Source organism: Acomys russatus, chromosome 6 (genome assembly GCF_903995435.1).
Source record: "Acomys russatus chromosome 6, mAcoRus1.1, whole genome shotgun sequence".
Classification (NCBI taxonomy): Eukaryota; Metazoa; Chordata; class Mammalia; order Rodentia; family Muridae; genus Acomys; species Acomys russatus.
In genome coordinates, this window is record NC_067142.1 from 9,826,949 (window position 1) to 9,848,570 (window position 21,622).

The following is a 21,622-nucleotide window of genomic DNA, read 5'->3' on the forward strand; positions in this document are numbered from 1 at the left end:
CAGGTCAGCCTGGTCTATAAAGCGAGGCCAGGAAAGCCATGGCTACACAGAGAAACCCTGTCTCAAAATACCAAAAAAAAAAAAAAAAAAAAAAAAAAAAAAAAAAGAAAAAAGAAAAGAAAAGAAAAGAAAAGGCTTCCAGGTTCAATGAGAGACGTGTTCTCAAAAATGAGGTGTACTTGGGCCTATAGAAAAAGCTTAGTGGCTAAGAATGTGCACTCACACAGGTGGTTCACAACAGAGTACTGCTCCTGATTCTAATCACACAATGCTTTCTGGGCTCAGGAGGCCCTTCACTCACATATTAAGGTACTCTAAACCAAAAATTTATACACATAGTTAAAAGTAATATTTTAAAAGTTAAATAAAGTGGATAGAAATGGAAAAGTCACCTGATACCAACCACAATACATGTGCACTCTCATGTGTGCATGTGCGCACACACACACACACACACACACACACACACACACACACATGTTCATGAAATGTTGAAAGAGAAGACATGGAGGGAGGCATTTATTATCATATTATATTGTATCAATGTATGAAATCATCAAAAAATCAATAAACAAAAAATAAGTAAATAAATAGTAATTCAATAATTAATTATGCTAACACATGTCAATTGATAAAACATTATAATATATGCCACCTTTCCAGACACACTATTTGCTTTAAATCAATATGAAATATATTACCAATTGTGATTGGATTAATTAAAAGGGTCTTGAGATCATGGTCTCTCTTACAGTACTTAATGTCATAGCTGTGATGAACTACACTCAATCTACTTCCTGATGTTTCTGGATAGTTTAGAGGACTGATTGAAAAGCTTAAATACCAAGGACATGCAATATCTCAAGCAAATAATCCACATGATGTCCACAACTTCTAAAGAAATCTGAGAAGAGAATCATGTACCAATGTTTATTCTGGTTCTGTAGCTTATTAGATGGCCAACCCTGGCAGAAGTTTTATTTCTTTCTGTTGATTATTTGATGAGGCCTATAAAAGCCTAGCCTACTAAGTCACTGTGACAATTACAGAATTACAGACATTTACAAATGAAAACACTCAATATTATCTCATTTCATTATTAATCCAAGGAAGTTTTGCAGTGGGTAATATTGTGTATGAGAGATGAAGATGATATAAAGATTTTTATGAGTAAATTATTGGAGAATTTGGGATGGGGAAGCCTTCATAACTTATCCCCAGAGTATGTATGAGTATTCAACTGCAGATAAGATATCTATGTCAACCTGCTTTCCAACCCTCATGGCTCAGGCGAGAAGCAGTAGAGGGAATGGAAAGAAAGAGCAAAAGGATGTATAAATTGGACTCAGAAGATTATACAGTCTTAAATACATACGAAGTAAGATACTATTTTTTAGCCTAGAAAAACTCTCACTAAGACTGAAGAAATAATCAACTCATAGCTCTCACGAAATTCCTAAAACTGGTAAGATTCATAAAGCTCTTCTCCAAGGATAGCTGCTGGAGAAAGATGATTTTTATAATATATGTACTTCCCTACAAGTTGTGCAAGAAGTTCCAGGGATACAGCTTTGTTGATTTGTCAGCTCTGCTGGGGTGGGGTTTGGATGATGAAAAGCAGTGGTGATGAGTCAGGTTTGCTCTTGTAATTAACTCTTCATCCATCTCCATAAGTAATCCCAGTAAACTCAGGGGCTTCTAAAACTGGGCTTTCGCACAATCGATTTTTATACTGCTGTCAATATTCTGTCTGGGTAAATATATATCTGTGTCTAGCTCAGAAAAGTCACACAACAAATAATGACCCAAAGAAATAATACCTGTGGACCAATAATATAATTATTTGCTGACTTTCCATGTTAACTGCTCCTCCCTTAGGTGCTAGGTGTTCATTCACACTGAAAATTCTAGTTTCCTCTAGAAAATTCTTTCTCAACCTGTGGGTCATGACCCCTTTGGGATCGATCAACACTTTCATATGGGTCACATATCAGATATCCAGGTTCTAAGATATTTACATTATGACTTGTAACTATAACTTGTAACTGTAGCAAAATTATAGTTTCAAGTAGCAACGAAAATAATTTTATGGTTAGAGTCACCACAGCATGAGGAACTACTTAAAAGGTCATAGCAATTGGAAGATGAAGAACAACTGCTCATATTTTCAATGTTTGCCATTTAACTTATTATAGTGCCTGCAGTATCCTTTATGCTTTTTGACTCTCACATTGATGAGATGTTCCTTCTTTGAGCACACATTCCAACTAGTAGGTAATTCCATCTTTTCTCCTAACACCACTTATCAACAGAAACATTTTTTCCCATCCAAGAGAACTCAGTCAAACAGGCTGGACAATTGCAATATTAATTAAATTGCACATGAATTGCTACAGCCATTTCACAGATGGAGAAGCAGAAGTTCAGGAGAAGTTTTAAAGAAGGATTAAGTGCACACACTGAATACTTAATCCTTTCTCCAAACAGGAGGGACATGCTTAGCAAACCTACCACCACTTGAATAGGCAGCTTTAAAAATGGTAATAATGGGTCATAATTTTTACTCTTGCTCTTAAACAAAAAAATTATAACATACACTAGATATAAGTCATTAGATATTATTACCTCTCTATTCCATTGTCTTATTTCAACTTTAGTTTTCAGATATGGCTGAGTGTGTTTTACATCTTTACCTATTGTATAAATATCTTGACAGATTCTCTTTAAACCTATAAGGTAGTGAAAGAAAATATATATCATGCTGTAAGATGCATCTAGGTTAAATATAAGCTACTATTTTAAAGTTGTTCTCTCTCTCTCTCTCTCTCTCTCTCTCTCTCTCTCTCTCTCTCTCTCTCTCTCTCTCTCTCTCCCTGTCTCTCTCTGTGTGTGTGTGTGTGTGTGTGTGTGTGTGTGTGTGTGTGTGCCTGTGCATGTACCTACAGGTATGCATGTGCTATTGTGTGCATATGGAGATCAGAAAACAATTTTCAGAAGTTTGTTCTTTCCTTTCATCTTTTGTTTGAGACAGAGTCTTTTTTCATTCTTTTTACTTCCTTCCAAGGTATGCAATCAAAATGAATCAAATGCATACCCCCAACATTTGGCTTTTTAAATGGGTTCAAACTCATGTTGTCCTGCTTACATAGCAAACACTTTAATACACTGATCTATCTCCCCATTATCAGATTACGACTTTTTAAAGAAACCAAAATAATGAACAGAACTAAATATGTCTTCCACATTTTTGCAGAGGCTCATGGAGATTTATGTGAGCATTGACTTAAACAAACTATCCTTGCAAGGTTCATAGCACATATTTATGTTGTTTAATGCACTTGACAGTCATGCTTGACTTCTTTTGAAAAATGAGGAAGTCAAGACTCAGAACATCACACACAAGGTTGTTTTACATTGAAGACAAGTTTTGCCTTATTAAATAATGGGCATTTCAAGGATTTTGTGAGATGTAAAGAACTTTGTACAGTTTGAAGAAAACATACACTGCAACAAGTCAATGTGAGCAAAAGAGTTAGTAGACATTAGCCATTAAGTAACTGATAACAAAGCTATGCTTCACAGGCTCAGGGAAGTTAGGTAAAGAGGATGGCTCTAGTGGGGAGGAAGTATGGATCTCCCAGGAAAGGGAATATAGAGTGGATTTTTGCAGGTGACCTGGGAATGGGTGAGAATGGGATGGGGTATTAATCAGGAGTGGGGGAGAGGGAGGAAAAGTTTCTAGAGAGAGGCAATTGCAGTTGTGAAATATTAGGGGCCATTTGGAACCTAGTGCAGTGGAAGCTTCCTGGATACAGGAGAGAGGGGAACTGGGAAGTGATAGGGGCAGGGAGGATGGGGAGGAAACTGTGGTCTGTTTGAATTGTATTTAAAAAAGAATGTGCTTTCAATAAAATATGAAAGGAAAAGGAAAGGAAAGAGGAGTGGCCAAATTAAAGGAAAGAGGAGAGCAGTTAATATGGTACAGAAGTAAAATGCTTTCTATGCAAGCTTAACAATAGAGTTCAATCTCTGAAACTCACAGAAAATGTGAAGAGATACATTGAACAAAGTTTTCTCTGACCTCCATATGTGCACCATACTATGTGCTCATTCCCAAATATATATCACAGATAAATGTACGTGTACACACATAGACATACACACACAATGATTTTCTTAAATAAATATGGTATTATTGGGTAGGTTTTCTTTTCATTTTCATTTTTTATTTCTATTTATTCAATTTATATCCTGACTGTAGCCTTCTCCCTCATCTCCTCCTGGCCCCACCCTCTCCCACTCATCCTTTTACCCCCTACCCTAGTCCTCAAAAATGGAGAGCCCTCCTCCCGTAATCATCTGACTCCAGCCAATTAAGTCTCATCTGGACTGCCTGCATACACTTTCTCTGAAAAGGCAAGGCCATCCCACCAGGGAGAAGGGATCAGTGAATGGACACCAGAGCCCATGTCAGAGGTAGCTCCTACTCCCCAAATTACGGGATCCATGAGGAGACTGTGTTGCCTATCAACTTCTTCTGAGTAGGGGGCTAGGTCCTCACCATACATGGTCCTGGTTAGTGCATTACTCCCCTAAGCCCATGTTTCCCTTCCATGGGCACAGATTGTTAGTTCCATTGGTCTCTTTGTCGAGTTTGAGGGGTAGGTTTCTTTACAATTAATATGGACTTCTCTGCTCCTATTCTTCGGCATTTTTTCTGCATACCAAGTTCAAAGTTTCAAAGCAATACCTTATCATGAGAGAATCTGCACAAGAGCACTCATGTTTGAATAGTTTTGAGGGTAAACTTGTGGCATTTTTGCTATAGGCATGAATTGGAGTCTTGAGTGCACCCAGAATGTTCTCCATTTTCCCATGCCTTGGAACAAAGAATTGGGAACAGGTGCAATGCTAGAAGTATGATGGTTTAAGAAGGGAGAATTCTGTAGGGTAGGAGTTGGCCAGAAATATGGGAAAGTCAGAAGCTTCATGGCAATGAGTCATGAGGATCATGTCCCTTTGTGTGTCATTTACAAAGAAATGTTTTCTCCTGACTTTATGTACTAAACATAATCGGCTGTAACATTTGCTGGTGGAGGTGTGATGTTGTTCTAGTCATCCATATGTCAATCATGATGTCTTCCCCCAGTTCTACTCTCCTGATCCCTACTAGAGTCCTACTTGGTCTCCTGTTTCTGTCTGATTTGTATGATTCTATTGCTCTCAGAGTGTCTTCACTTATACTTATTTTTAAAACATGCTTCTTTTTGTTTTGTTTCTTGAATGTGTATTTGTAGTGTGAGTGCATGTCGTGTGTGTGCTTGTGTGTGTGTGTGTGTGTGTGTGTGTGTGTGTGTGTGTGTGTGTGTGGTGATATGGGAGGTCACATATGTGTGTACAAGTATGTGCAGATGAAGGCCAGAGGTTGATGTTGATTGTCATTCCTCATTGCTATCATTTTAGTTATTGAGGCCAAGTCTGTCCATTAAGCCAAGAGCTTACTCGACTTCTCATCTTCTTCCAGGGTCTCTATTTCCTAAGTGCTGGGATTATAAGTGGGATTCTATACCTGCTGGGTATGTGCCTGAAATGAGGTATTTTAAAAAGTACATCAGGTGTTTTAGCCACAGAGAACTCTTCCCAGCCCCATGGATTGATTCTATAAAGCTTTTTGGCATATGTCCCTGCATCCTGGACATCCTGAATGCTCAGCCTAGATTGTAGTGACCACCTTGATAATACTTTCTGGTTCTAACTTCTAAGCTGCTGATCACAGACACAACCCTTTAGCAGGGAGAAGCACACAAATTCACTGTGCTGGGACACACCAGGTAAAAAGGTCCCCCACATCCTTCAAGGTGAGGTAGAGTGTCTGGACTATCTCAGACCAGTGGATTTCTTTCTGATGGCCAAGGGTAGATGGATGTCAAGAAGAGAGAACACACAGGGCAGATCTTGATACTGTAAAGATCAGCTGAGGCTATCCTTATCCTCATAGAACAGAAGTGTTCCATGGTAGGGATACAGGGAAGAAGCACAGGATCTAGGCTCTTATTGCAGAAACTCTGTGCATATGAAAGATATAAAATCTGTTGGCCAATTTTCAAAGTAATACTATCTTGAGTCACCGTAGGTCCAGGTACGATAGACACAAAACACTGGGAGCACCTAAGCTAGCTAGTCATCTCCATTCAAATTCTATCAGCCTGAGAATCCTGGCCACCCAAATTAGAAGGAGAAAGTTACTAACAGCCAACTTTGCCTAGCAGCCTACAGCCTTATAACTTCTAAAACAAATGGGATGTAAACCACAGAGATGAACTCATGTACAGAATTGTTAAAAAAAATGAGCATAAGTGTCAGAGAAAAAATAAGGCCTAGATAATATGTGAGATTGCACAATCTGATTACTCAGCCAATGAGAAAGGGTGCCAATGAGGAAAGATCTTGTGTTCTTTCTGAAGATTGCTCTCTGTTTTTGGTCATTCTGTGCTGACAACATGTTTTGAAAAGCAATAAGAAGAATGGTTCTGCTTTCCTTCTACCCTACCTCCGGAGGTTTTAGGAAGTGATGGTCACCATATCTCACATAAAGGACCCACACAGTTGGTATGTTAAGGAGTCCCCTAGGAGATTTTGATTTGTCGATTTCCAAGGACCAGTTTAGCTGGTGCTCTATTACTGAGAGCTCCTTACTTCCCCCGCAATGCAGTGACCTGGAACAGAACTGGTAAGGACTTATTGGAATATATAATCTTTCTCTGTCTCTGAAATCTGATTTTTATGATCTCATTTTTATAAACTCTATTTGAGTCAATATGTGGTTTTTTTCAGTGATGACTAATTGGCAAAATTTTCCAGACTATGATGGATAGACTAACCATGGTCCTTAGAATCCCCCAGTAAGGGTAGGTGGTACATGTTCCCAGACTGGCCTCCCTGGTGAAGGCAAATGTTTCCCAGACACCTCAGCAGCTCCAGAATTCCAATGAGGGCAAGTTCCTACTAGCTCCATACTTACTGACACAGCTGTTAAGCTTATTTTCTGAGAAAGACAGGCTTCTTGAGGTAAATTCTGGCGTGTTTGATGGGTTTTTGTAGCCTATCAACAAATCAGCTAAAAAGTGCATGCACACATATGTGCCTATGTGTATGTGAGGTAGGAGAATGCAAAAGGGTAATTCTTGACCCAAGTGACAGTACATGCTGGTGAGAATGTGGCAAAAGGGGAATACTCTTCCATTGCTGGTGGGAGTGCAAACTTGTACACGTACTTTGGAAATCAAACTGGCACTTCATCATAAAGTGGGGAATACGGCTATCCCAAGCCCCAGATATACCACTCCTGGGCATATACCCAAAAGATGTTCCATCATAGAGTAAGGACATATGTTCAACTATGTTCATAGGAGCTTTACTCATAATAGCCAGAATATAGAAACAACCTAGATGTCCATCAACTGAAGAACGGATAAAGAGACTGTCGTACATTTATACAACTTAATGCTATTCAGCTATCAAAAACAAGGAAATCTTGGAATTTGTAGGCAAATGTATGGAACTAGAAAGGATCATCCTGAGTGAGGTAACCCAGGCCCAGAAAGACACTCACGGTATATACTCATTTATAAGTGGATATTAGGCCAACATTAAAGTCCTCTATTCAATGGGGGATCAGAACAGATACTGAAACTTGCAGCTGTTCCTTGGGAGGAGAAATGGTGGTACATCTACACAATGGATACTATTAAGCTATCAAAAATAAAAATATCATGGAATTTGAAGCCAAATGGATGGAGCTGGAAAAGATCATCCTGAGTGAAGTAACCCAGACCCAAAAGGACCGGCAAGGTATTTCCTCATTTATAAGATGATATTAATAATATAATACAGAATAACCACATAAGAACCCAAAGATATATAGAAGGTAAGTAACGAAGAAAACCCTAAGGAGGATACTTAATTCTTACTCAGAAAACCAAATAGAAGAGACACTGGACATTGTTGAAGATAGGAAACAGGACTGGAGCCTATCATTTATGTCCTCTTAAAGAATCTATCCACCAGGGGACTGAAGCAGAAGATGTGTCTCACAGCCAAACTTTGGGCAGAGCACAGGGAGTACTTTGGAAGAGTAACCTTTTCCACAGGAATTGACAGTAAAATCATGTTCTCAGGCAAGGCCCTGGCCTGTGTGGAAACTGGCCACTGAGTAGCTGGTCTAGCTATGAGGGCAGGTTACTTTTAAATCACCATGGTTAGGATAAAGCAAGCAGAGCTTCAGAAACATGCAACCAGCTCATCCACGAGGCATTCATCCATCACAACAGACTGTCTCCTCTGCATATTCCTCCCTCTCCCTAGCTTTACCGACACAGTCATGATCCCTTCAACCTCCACATTTATAAACTGTGTTTGCTTTTGTTTGTGTGCATGTGTTTGTGTCTGTGGTATGTGTACATATGATTACATGTTTGTGTGCACAGAGGAGCATCTGTGTGCATAGTGTATATGAAGCGCTGAGGATATGAGCTTGGATATTGCTCCTCAGGTTCTATCTACCTTGAGGATTTGAGACAAGATCTCTCACTGGACTGGAATTCACCAAGGAGGCCAGTATATAGGCTTACTAAGAGTTCAAGGGCCCTGCCTGACTTGACCTCATATGGGGAGGATCCTGCATACCATTTTTCTAAACAAAAGTACTGGTGATGAAACTCTCAAGTCCTTCTGTTTTTGAGTCAACAGTTATTGATTGTGCTTTCTCCTAATCATGGGCATTCCTTTGACAGCTTCTGACAGTCCACATTTCTACAGGACAGGAGTTGTCTCCTGCACCACCAGAGCCCACAGAAAGCAGTGAAAGACAATGGGCTAACATGTATCAATGGTTGAAGAGCATTCACATTCTCAACCAATTAGAAACACTTAAAGCGGTCATGGAGTAAGTCTTTAGTGTTTCTGTGTACTGTATTTCTGTTAGCTATAGATATTCACACTTATCTCCTCAGTTTCTTTACTCATTTCTATGAGTAAGACCCCTGTATCGGTCTTCTGGACTTTTGTTTCTCATCTCCTCAGTGAAAGAATTACAAGATTCTCTGGCTACTAAATGTCAGATTTACAAAGTGGGACATGGGGCCTCCACATCTCAGATCTAATGGCTGCCATCATGTCCTCCATGCTTCCAAAGATGGCCTGGCTGTGCACGAGGACTCCCAGGGGTCTTATGATAGAACTATATTGACCTACGTACCCCAAGGATGAAATGATAAACTTCTATTACTTCTGTTGCTTGTGACAAATGTCTCTGGATAATAAGAACAACTGCAAAGAAGGCAGCTGGAGCAGATATGATGAAAAAGGATTTATTTGGAAAAGAGCACATGACTTTGGCTCAGAAGGTGATGAATTTTGGATGCTATCTCTTGGCAGTAATTAACCAGATAGGAGCAAGGTCTTGTGTAGAGGGAGGAAGCTGGGTTATAAAGAGGGTTGTAATTTTTAATGAATTTAGGGAACCTGGCAGATCATTATGCTTTATCAGAATTTATAATGCTTTTGAAGTTAATTAGCTTCCCATACATAAAGATATTCAAATAGAAGCCCCAGAGAAAATTTAATGTAGCTTAAAATCTCCAGATGGCTTGATGAAAGGGGTCAACATCGTATAGAATCGGGAATGTAAAATCCCAGCCATCTTCCTCTAAAGTAACAAAAAGATGTGTCCCTGAATAGAAAGCAGGAACTTGTGACCTAAATATCTGAGGAGCAGAGATTATTTGAGGGCTAATCACATGCCAAATATAACTTCAAGGAACTGCAGATATTAAGCAAGCACAATTATTCTTTCCGTTTTTATAGAGGGTTTAAGATTACTCAAGCTTAGAGGAGGAGTTAGTGATAAAATCAGGTTGTGAACTTTGGTGTTTTAAGCCTAGTCCATGTGTTGAATATGGAAATATATGGTGCTTAAAAGCTTCCAAGGAGGCTGTGAAGACAGTTTGAATGGTAACATCCTTGCCATACAAGTGTCCAGACCTGAGTTCAAATCCCAGATCATCTGTAAAAAGACAGGAATGGTGATCCCTAGGAGTTAGTGGACACACACCCTAGCCTAATTTCTCAACATTTACTTATTTACTGTTTGGGAAAGTGATGTGTGCCAGTGGACAACATTGGGAGTTGGAACTCTGTTTCTACCATATGCTCCATGGGATTGATCAGTCATTGTGGTAAGAGCCTTCATCCACTGAGCCACCTTCGTGGCCCATGATGAAAATTCTTAAGATCTACAGTTACTTCTAAAAATTACAGTACAAATTAGGAAGGAATTGACTACAAAACCATAGTTATCTAAGACATTGAGCTTAAGGTCTAGATCTTTATCACAACTACCAATAAACAACAGAAAGACATATATGGCCAGAATAGGTATTTTGTGTTGTTTTTCCTTTGAGGCAAGGGCTGTGGCCCATCCTGGCTTTGAACCAGCTTTGTAGCTGAGGTTGACATTGAACTTCAGGTCATTCTGCCTCTATCTCCAGAGTGAGCACTAGGCTTACAGACATGCATGCTATGGCAGGTTTATTTGGACCTGCTGTGTGAGGATGGGCTGTGTGCATGCTAGGCAGGCATTCTTCTAACAGGTATACTGCATGCTTCAGGGAATTATTTAGAAACCAACGGAAACAAGTGATTTTTATACAGAATTAGGGGAGAAGGTGCAGTTGAAGGAGAGAGGAGTGGAGATGTTGGTAGGGGCTGTTGCTCCTGACAACAATTCAACTTGTCCCTGGAGTCTCTTAAATGTGTATGTTTGAAAACTGCAGGTTGCTGGTTTTGACTTTGGGAATGAAAACCTAACCTGGGTGTCAGAAGATTGATTATGTTCTTTTTCTTTCCAAAAAATGTTTTATGCCTCATGATTGAATACTTTCAGATATGAATGCCAGGCCACAAGGGAAATTGAGGACAAACCCTGTGCACAACCCACCTTGACACAACAGCGTATGGATTTATTGTTACTTTATAGACATTGTCCCTTAAATTTAAATTATTATTGAGTGAATTGGGCTTTATCTATGCAGAGTACTGGAAATCTAAGTACATAAGTTTCTTGGCAGTATGAAGATCATAATGTGATAGGTAATAAAGGTAAAACAGATGGATAGATAATAAGCAATAGATGATTAGGTAAAATATGATAAATAATAGAAAAATAGATGATAGATAGGAAGACAGATGATGTTATCTCCATTTGTTGCTATTTATTGTTTTACTTCGAAACCTCAACAAAGAGAACAGTTGGTTCTGCTAGAGCCTCTTTTTATTAGGACTGCAGCCTCAATAGTGTCTCCCAGCCATTTCTGATAAATATTTTGTGTGCCCAAAGTGGTGACAATTTTCTATGTAAATATTTACCTATTTAAGTTCTATCTGCGTGTTCATCTCCTATTTATTCTTTTATTTTAACTTGCTTAATAAGGCCACCAATTCTAACCAAAAATATGGATACATAGCTCCTTCTCTGGGAAGTAGAGAACAACTTGCTAAGTAATTGGGAATGAACATGAATTTTTCAATCTCTTAGACCTACCACTGTGGAGTGGGACTATAGACATGAGCCATCATGCTAGCTTAAGGGATACTGGGACTAAAATTCATATCTAGGCAAGCAGTCTACCAACTGAGGTACAACTGAAAGTAATAGAGTTCTACACATTTTTATCAATATCCTTTGTCAGAATTTGAGATTTACAGGCCCAGAAAAACAAAAATATTTTTCTTAAAATACTGAAATGACGTTATTAACAAAGGTATTTCCCTAAGAATCAGCCTGGCTAAGCTGAGACAATGATGTCTTTTCACTCAATAAATGGCAGTTTTAAGAGAAGACAATAGCAAACATACTTTTTGTCAGGATCTTTAAATTGCTTGCAAGGGCAGGGAGCTGGAGAGAAAGATAGGTATCAATTTAGCATCAATGAGTTGTTTTGAATCTGTTATGTGGTGTCATATAGTAAATGAAGTCACAGCTGGAAATCAGACATTAATAGCAGGTATACAGGCAGATGAATTTAAGAGGTATTTGAAGTGCACACCTTTGAGAATGTCACAGGTAAACTGAGAATACATACTGACACAGAGCTAGGGGAAATGTTGTTTGTCCAAGGACTTGCACAGCTCCTGTGGTAAGGAAGTCCTGACACACTTATGAAACTGTGTTCTGTTGTTCAAGAGCACAAGGATAAAAAAATAAATGGGGAAGGGCAAAAGGGTATGGATGGGAGGGAACAGGAGAAGAGGGATGAGGAGAGAAGGGAAGGGAGGAAGAGAGGCGGGAAGGGAGTTATAGGAGCAATGTTCACTGGGAATTTTAATTGCAAAGTCTCAAATATATTACAGAATCAGACAGGCAGAGGAAAAATGGTATTCCTTTTTTAAAGATTGTTTTTCTATCTATGAAATGTAGAGGCTGTTTGATGAGGATGAGAGTAGAAATGACTGGTATCCCACAGCTGAGCGCAGAGGCTTTCCTTCACAAGATGGGGATGTGGATTCAGAGTGCTTTCTAGAGAAAGGAGCTGGGAGAGTTACTTTGAGTGGTGGGTGGGTTACTAGACAAGACATAGAGGGAAGAAAGGTACTAAATTCCTTGTCAGTATCATATTTCAACAGGCTGGGTGTAGGGGCCATTGACTAAGATAGAAGTGATGGGGAGTAGCAGATTTGGGGCTCTGGGTAGGTAAGATGCTTTGTGTCTATATTAAACTGGAAACATTTAGTACACTTTCACATGGAATCAAAAAGTAAGCAACAGTGTATTAAAATTTCTATACTCCAGGCCGATAGACAGATGTGAAAGTGATAAGGAAGTAGGAGATTTTCACAGTCTCTGGACTCTGTAGCAACCATGTGCTATAGACAGAAAAGCTAAGAGATCTGAAGCTAAGCCATGAGAGAAAATGTCTAAAAAAGGTGGAAACTATGAGTTTGCTTGCTTTAATAAAAAACATTTTAGTTTAGTCTTTGAAAATTTCATAGACGCATTTTCTCCATTTCAACTATTTCTGCACCTTCAGCACATAAACCCTCCTACTTTCCTCTTCTTAGCAACCTATGGATTCCAATAAATGATGCACATATGTACATGACAACACAGTCCTACTCCCAAGACCCAGGGAACATCCTAAAAGAGGTGGCAGAAATAATTTAAGAGCTAGATGCTTGGGAGAACACAATGAAAGGCTGTTTTTTTTTATTCTGTTTCTCTGTAGCTGATTACACAGTCCAGGCTGACTTCAAATTCAAACTCCTGGTATCCCTGCTTAGATATCTCAAGTGTGCTGAGATTACAGGTGTGTGCTACTACACTGGGCTCAAAGATATTCCCCCCTCTCTTTCTCTCTCCCTCTCTTTCTCTCTCCCTCTCTCCCTCTCTATCTGTGTGGTGTGTGTATGTTTGTGTGTGTGTGTGTGTGTGTGTGTGTGTGTGTGTGTGTGTATGTGCATGCGCGCTAGCATTGCTGCATGTGTCTATATTTGGAAGGGTGGAGGAAGGCATTGATATTGGGTATCTTCCTCTACAATTCTTATTTTTGAGACAGGAGTCTAAATATGTAGCTCTCCAACTTGGCCAGAGTAGTTGGCCAGGAAGTGTCAGAACCCGTCCTGAATCTGCATCTTCATCAAAGGTGCACACTGCCAAGAGGATCATTTAGGTCACCATGTAAACCAAGCAATGACTTTATTTATTAAAGCATATCTCCAGTCTCAAAGATGTTTCTTATTTTAATAACAAAACAAATCACATAGTGATTTGAAATAAGGACTGTGGAACTTATTTGGCTATGGGGAGTCCATTAGCAAGTCTTAAACATGATAGTTTCTGTGGAGCATTCTGCATAGGTTAAGATGCCCCCAAAGAGAAGAGTACTTCTACATACAGCAGGAGAATTAAGATAGAGAATTTAAGAGCAAATAATCCCTTGATGGGTTTGATTCTGCCAGGAGTTTTATGTGCTGTCCAAATGGAGCATGCCTTCTCCATCAGTAAACTTCAGTTCTGCTGTAGAATCATCGCATTGTTTGAATCAAACTCACCTACACTATGGTGAAATGTCTCCTTTACATAAAAATCATCTGGTTACAGGGCTGGAGAAATAGTTCACAGATAAAGAGCCCTGCCTGCTTTCCCATAGGACCAGGGTTTAATTCTTAGTCCCCTCACAGTGGCTCCCATCTGATCCACTGCTGCTCTCTGGCATAATTATGCATGGCATTTAGATGGTGTGTAGACATACATGGAGGTAGAACACTCATATACATAAAATTAAACTTAAAAAATAAGAGTAAATAAATAAAATCAACTGTGACAGACCTAACCTAAACAATATCCCATCAACTCTTGGAACAGAATGTGGTAGAATACCTTAGGACTACAGCACAGCCAAGTTGACTCATCCAGCTAACCCAGGTGTCTAAAGACTCTGGTGAGTTCCTAGGCAGAGAGAGGCAGGCAGAGATAGAAACTAAAAGAAGATTTTAGTAAAAGCATTGTATAGAAAGGAGAGGATAAAGGGGAGGGAGATCCTAAACAGGGCCAAAGGGTCTTTGGTTAAGTTGTTGGTTACATATAAGACAGGGTCTTTGTTAATGGGAACTGTTCAGGACCAAAGGAGGTAAGGTGATGGTAGAGTGATGTGCCTGTGCTAGCTAATCTTGTGTCTCAACAAGCTTGAGAGGAGCAGCTTCCATGAAATGTGCCAGTGGGCAGGTTCATGGGGCATTTTTTTGATAGGAAATTCATGAAAGAGGGTACCTTCCACTATAGAAAGTGTTATTCGGGGCAGTTGGGTCTGCATTACATAAGAAATACAGGTGAATATGGTGCAAGGAGTAACCAGTAACTCCTACATAGATTCTTCTTCAGTTACTGCTTCCAGGTTCCTGTATTGAGCTCCTGCTATGGCTATCCACAAGGATATAAACCTATAAACCAATAAGCTTTTTGCTGCCCCAAGTGGATTTGGTCAGTGTTACAGCATATCAAAAGAGGAGCAAACTAGAACATACTGGATGCAAAAACCATGGTAAGGACTTATGTTTTTGTTCGTTGAGATGTATGGGTTTTGGGAAACCAGTTCTAGCTATAGATGCACAACTAGAAAGCTCATTCTGTCTTGAATAACAACTAAGATGGCTAACATTCTTTGCTGGCCAGTTTTATAGAAGGAATTCCATCCCTATATATAAGTCACCAGGTGTAGGAGTACTTGCAATGGAGAGAGAAGGCATGTCTGGGTTCCCTCAAAGTCAGGATGATCCTGGATCAAATCAGAGTTGGACTTTAGCAGATCTGTGGATATCTTTCTACATTAGAAAAAAAAGTACTTTTTTTATGGAGAGAGGATGATTTCTTCACCTAAGTTATGAAACTTTGTCAATGAATAAAGCTAAAATGTCACTCAAAGATAACCTTTTGAGCTGATGTCTTATAGGTTGGAGAGACAGGTCTGTAGGTATAGTGTTTGCCTTGCAAACACAGGAGCATTAATTTGACCTCCAGAACTCATGGAAGAAGGCTAAGTGTGGTGATCTGTGCTTGTAAGCCCAGCACTGGGGAGGAAAACAAGCAGATTCCTAGGTTCATTAGCTGGCCAGTCAGGCCCACTTGTCAAGCCACAGGACATGAGCAGGACTTATCACACAGAACTAAAGTGGGCAGTCACTGTGGGAGGATAACTGAAGTTGACCTCTGGCCTATATATACATGCCCATACATGTCCTGGCAATCCAGAACAGACACATGAACCAGCACAAATATATACATGTATACACATTAGATAACAGCTGTGATCTAACTAAAACCATGATCCTTTGGCCTGGGTGAGTGAACAAAAGATGTAGAAACTAATAAATATCATGCTGGGGGAAAACTACAGTATGGAGACATTAAGACTAATAAAAATTCTCTAGGTCAGGGTTAACAAATGAATGCTCAAATGGTAAATGTGCTTGCTGCCAAGCTTTATGACCTGAGCTCAATCCTCTGTAACTACATGGTGAAATAAGAGAACAGACCCTTCAAAAGTTGTCCTCTGATATTCACACCATGATGTGTATAAGCACACACACACACACACACAGACACACACACACACACAATGTAATTAAAATTTTTACCTACAAAGACATGGCTTCATGAATAATATAGGTAAGCTTTATCTGTGTTTTTTCATTATGAAAGTTTCATAAAATATGAGTAAGCAAAAATTGACAACAAAAGCCACAGAAGCCTCCCAGGAGTAAGAAATGTCCTCACTAAGAGAGGAGCTATACAGGGAATTAAAGGCCCTAGACTTACAAGAAAAAGACCCTTATTGAATAGGCTGTCCATACTTGCCTTGTAAATCATACACTTTCTAAAAGTGTTTGTTCGCTATAAACAGAGTCATTGACTCAGGAAATCTTTTGCCTTCAGTATCTTGTTTCCCTGACACATATACCCTAGCCTATAGTTTACTCAAGTAGCCATTTATATTAAATATTTTCTGTTTTCATTGCCAGACATCTTAATTCAGTGCATATGATGTTGTGAGAGTATATGATTCTGAGACAAGTGCTTTTTTGACTTACCTTTGATGAACAGCATGAGTGTGTCATATGTGAAAAAGTCTTTCTATGTCTCAAAGCAGTAACTCACTGAACTTTTGAGATAATTTTTATTGTCAACATGAAAGAAGGAATCATCTATGAATGGAGTGTCAGTAAGGGATTGCCAAAGATTAGGTTGGCTTGTGTGCATGTCTCTGGAAAGACATACTCTCTCTGCATGGCACGGCTGCCTAAGCAGGTCTATCTGGATTGATAGGAGTGATCGCACAACTTGAGCCCTATTATGTGTACATGCATTTATCACTCTGCTCCTAACTGTGGATGTCATGTGACTAGGCTCTTCAACTCTCTGCCACCTTGACTGCCTGGCAATGATGGGTTGTAGCCTGGATTGTGGGCTGATCTAATTAACATCTTTCTCACATAAAATGCTTTTAAGATATTGTATCTCAGTATAGGAAACAGAGCTATGATAACTATGGTTTTTAAAAGTGTGTTTATTACATGTGTTCACTACATAGGTTTCATTGAATATTGGTATAAAGTCAGCAGGTGAATGCCACTACTTAAAGTAAGAAAACTAATTTGCAATGACACATTTTGCATGTTTAGCATACTGACTACAGGAAATAATTAGAATATCAGCTCCTTCACATGACACCTTCTACCAGAACAGTGGTTCTCAACCTGTGGGTTATGATCCTTTGGGAGGAGGTTCAAAAAATCCTTTTACAGAGGTCACATGTCAGATATTTACATTATGATTCATAGCTGTAGCAAAATTACACTTATGAATTAGCCATAAAATAATTATGGTAGGAAGTCATCACAACATGAGAAACTGTATTAAAGGATTGTAGCCTTGGGAAGGTTGAGAACCATTGTTCTAGAACTATCTTCAGTTCTATCCATGTTTACAGCCTGCTTTTCTTCAAGATGCATCCTTATTTTCTAATCACTATCAACAACTCTCAGGATAGCACATGGACACCGTGACTGCAGAGAAAGAGAATTCTGAGTGACCCTGGGTAGAAATTTCCTCTTCATCCAGAAGGCAAAGAAGGAGACCATGCTCCTTGAATAAAAGAAGAACTTCAAAATATCTCAGAACACTTCAGGAAAAAACAGAGCATACCTTTTTCAGATTGCAAGTGGTGAGTGGTTATCTAAGATGGAAGGGCTCTCAGCTTTGAACTTTTTGTTGAGGTTTAATTGCATCATTGCCTCATCTCAATAGCCCTATGCAGCATAAAAACAGTTCTACTTCTCAGCTGAGGTATTATTTCCAAATATATATTATTAAAACTCTAGGATAAAGTGAGATAATGACAGGCTGGGGAAATAGCTATGTTCCTAAAGTGCTTGCTTTGCAAGCATGAAAGCCTGCATTTCATTCCCAGAGCACAAATCAATTTGGACACCAGTCCAGCCTAGTAGTCTTACATGACATGTCCTCTGTGAGTCACTGGTCTGATGGCATAGGCTCATCTGGAAGTTCCACACAAAGGGAAAACCCTGGGTCAAATGATGTACTGTGTTCCCCAGGAACATTAGATGTTTCTGGTTAGCAGCCTTTTGCATGCACGCGCGCGCACACACACACACACACACACACACACACACACACACACACACACACACACATGCACACACACATTGTAATTCTCAGGATAAATAATCTGATATTCCATAGACATATCATTCACCCACACAACTGTTTGACTTGGTATATGTGGGTACTTACTATACGAACATCCATAGACCTCCACTCTCATGCCAATTTTCCCATTTGGATTCCACTCCAGGGGCACAAAGCGAACAAAGCGGGCTCTCACAGGGTGCAGCAGCTTGTGGTGAACGACACTGTCAGCATTCATGTTTCCTACAAATGTCTGAAGAAAGAAGGAAACTCAGTGAGCTCTGCAGTACCAAGCCATGTCATCAGAAGTATGCATGCTTCTGCAGTGAATCTCTTGGGAATGCCAACAATAACAACAACACAAGAGTAAACAAAAGAAAGACCTTAGTCACTCTGACACTGATCTAATGTCAGTGACAGTCTTGTCAAAGGCTTAAAATTTTTCATAAATACCAAATACTGTTCTTTGGGATATTCCTCTCTCTATCACTGTGCCTAGCTAATGTTTATGAATAAAGTAATATGCTAGATATGTCATCTGAAGATTTTAAAGTTAATAATAACATGAAGTTATAGTTTCTCATATGTCTATACTTGCTGTGAATTGTAACATATTGGCAAGGTGCTTTTCTGATATAATTGTCAATGTTATTTCAGAACACTTATTTCACTAAACATATAACATGATCACCACCATTTTTAAATAATAAAAAATAACTAGTACAAGAAAGAAAACATATAAGGAAATAAATATTCAACTCATCCATTCACTCAGTAGTTAGGAAGTAGCCTGAAGTTCAGTTCCAAGACTGTCCTTTTCCAGAAGCCATGCTTGTTTCTGTAGTTCCCACTATCTATCAATCCTCATATGTTACAAGAAACAGCCATCACAGTTTAGCTATATATGTAGCTCATTTTTTCTGTCCATTTGTGATTAATGTTTATTGGAAAAAACTCATACATGTCTGAAGAGATGGTATAGTGGTTAGGAATATTTGATGCCTTGCTCACTTCCTATTGGTCAGAGATCTTGGACAAGAACATAAAACCACTATTTCACTAAATCCACATGATCTCCAACTCCATTCTAAATATTGATACTTTCCACACATCTAACTGAAGGTCTCAACCCTCTACAATAATTACTTTTCTTGAAAAATATAGAGAAATCATCACAGAAGACCACAACTTTTTAAAACATAGAAATCAAGTCCCTATATGATACTCAGTCCCAACAACACAGCTACAAAAGATTGAGGCATTTGAGGCATGGAAATCATTATGGAAGAGATGGAGGAAAGATTGTAAGAGCCAGGAAAAAGACAGTTTCCTGTGAAATTGAGTTTGCTAAGAATGTCAGAGAAGTTACAGAAATGAAGGCTCACCCACATGGGTGCCTAAATAAAGTTCAAACAAGGACAGTGCCAATAGGCATGCTAACATACAAGGGGAAATTTCATAAGGCTTCATCTTAGAAAAGGAACTACAAACAACTACAGAATGCTGAGAGCAAGAGAAACAGTCCTCTGCTGAGAAGTGCCCCTAAGTCAGTTAGCCAGTATCAAATGGTCAGCTGGAAAATGAGAATCAGATACATACAGATAACACTGTACAGACTGAACAGTTTTCAAACAAATACACACACATATGTAATAACACACACAATTATATGTGTATATATTATATATAATACATATATAAATATATGTCAACAATTAATAGAAAAGAGTTGTGAATTTGAGAAAGTGAAATGGGGTAGTACATGAGATGAGTTTGAGTGAGGAAAGAAAAGAAGAAATGGTATAAGTATATTTTAGTTTCAAAACAAGAAGAAAACTCTTATTAAAATGACTATTTTCTGCACAAGCATGAAGAACATAATTTGGATCCCAGCACCCCCATGATGAGCTGGCCATGGCCCCATGTATACATGTAACACCATTACTAAAGGAGAAATATATAGTAGGGCTGATGGGACTTGCTGGGTACAGTCTAACAAAAATACACAAGCTGATAGTTTAACAAAAGGGCCAGCTTCAAAGAATCAAGGTAGGGAATTAAAGGAGAGAAGAGAACAAACGAATATCTCCGTTTCATCTGGACTCTGTGTATGTGCACAGGCACATTCACCATCTACAAATATATACATACACCATATGCTTCACACATATACACCCACACTCACACACACACACACACACACACACACAAATGCAGTGTAAAACCTGTTTGCTCCATTTGCATTATGTCTTCCAACCTTCATCTGCATGGCTGTTTATTTTAGAATTATTATTTTTCTGAAGATGGGACAAAAGACTTCATCTTCAAAAAGCATGTATATCAAATATCCATTACAAAACTGAACATTGAAACATTCTTAAAGTACCTAATTTAACATCAGTATGTATTTAAGGTGATCCCATTGAGCTTACTGACAGTGTTGTCCAAACAATGACAGGCTGTCAGCTAACACATGGAGGTTGTGTTTCCCTGAGTCATGATCATCCTTCCCCACTTCAGTAATCTATACACAGTCTGCATGCTCATGTACAGTCATGACAATGAATAGAGGTCTGGTTCCACACTAACAGCTAAAGGGAACACAACAAAAATAATTTCGAGACACAAAGAGGAAGGCAGAGAGAGAGAGAGGGAGGGAGGGAAGGAGGGAGGGAGGGAGGGAGAGAGAGGGAGAGACAGACAGACAGACAGACAGACACAGACAGGGACACAGACACAGACACAGACACAGAGTGACAGACAGAGACAGAGAAAAATACCTAAGGGCCATAGTTGTGAAAATACCAATGTGGCAAAATATATTCTGTACTCTAAAATAGGGACTTATTGGTACCTGGAAGCCCCATGCAAGGTATTTGAAAACAAACATTTCCTAAGAGCCATCCAAATGCCTGTCTCTCCAAGAGGGCAACCTAAAAGGAAGGAAATACTAGAAGCTCAGAATTAATCATAAAGGTATTATTATTTATGTTTTGTTAAGATCCATTTAACAAGGCACAGAATCATTAACATGCAAACCACGTATTTAAAGCTGAAATAAATAAACTCACTTCAGCTTCCAAGTTCCCAACTGTTCTTTCTAGGGTACATGATAAAGTAGGTTTCCATCAGGCACTCAGATAAGGGAAATGAAGAAATTATATACAATGAATCAGCCACTTTTAGTGACTGACGAGGATTGCAAAACATTACATTTTAGGAGATGAAAAGGAAAAATAACAACACTGAATTTTCCTCTGCATTCTATTTATTATATGTTTTTAGTGGTAAATGTTTGTTTTGTCTTTTTAACTGTAAAGAAAAGTACCAGCTATTTCACAGGCCTATAACTGATTTACACTT

General features: G+C 39.0%; 1 protein-coding gene across 1 annotated transcript in view; it reads right to left on the reverse strand.

The window, feature by feature from the left end:
- Window positions 1-21,622, reverse strand: part of LOC127190912 (contactin-associated protein like 5-1-like) — a 721,994-nt gene that overhangs the window by 521,908 nt on the left and 178,464 nt on the right. Inside the window, exon 4 of the mRNA XM_051148186.1 lies at window positions 18,365-18,512. Coding sequence (XP_051004143.1) covers window positions 18,365-18,512 — 148 coding nt within the window. The remainder of the gene's footprint in view (window positions 1-18,364; window positions 18,513-21,622) is intronic.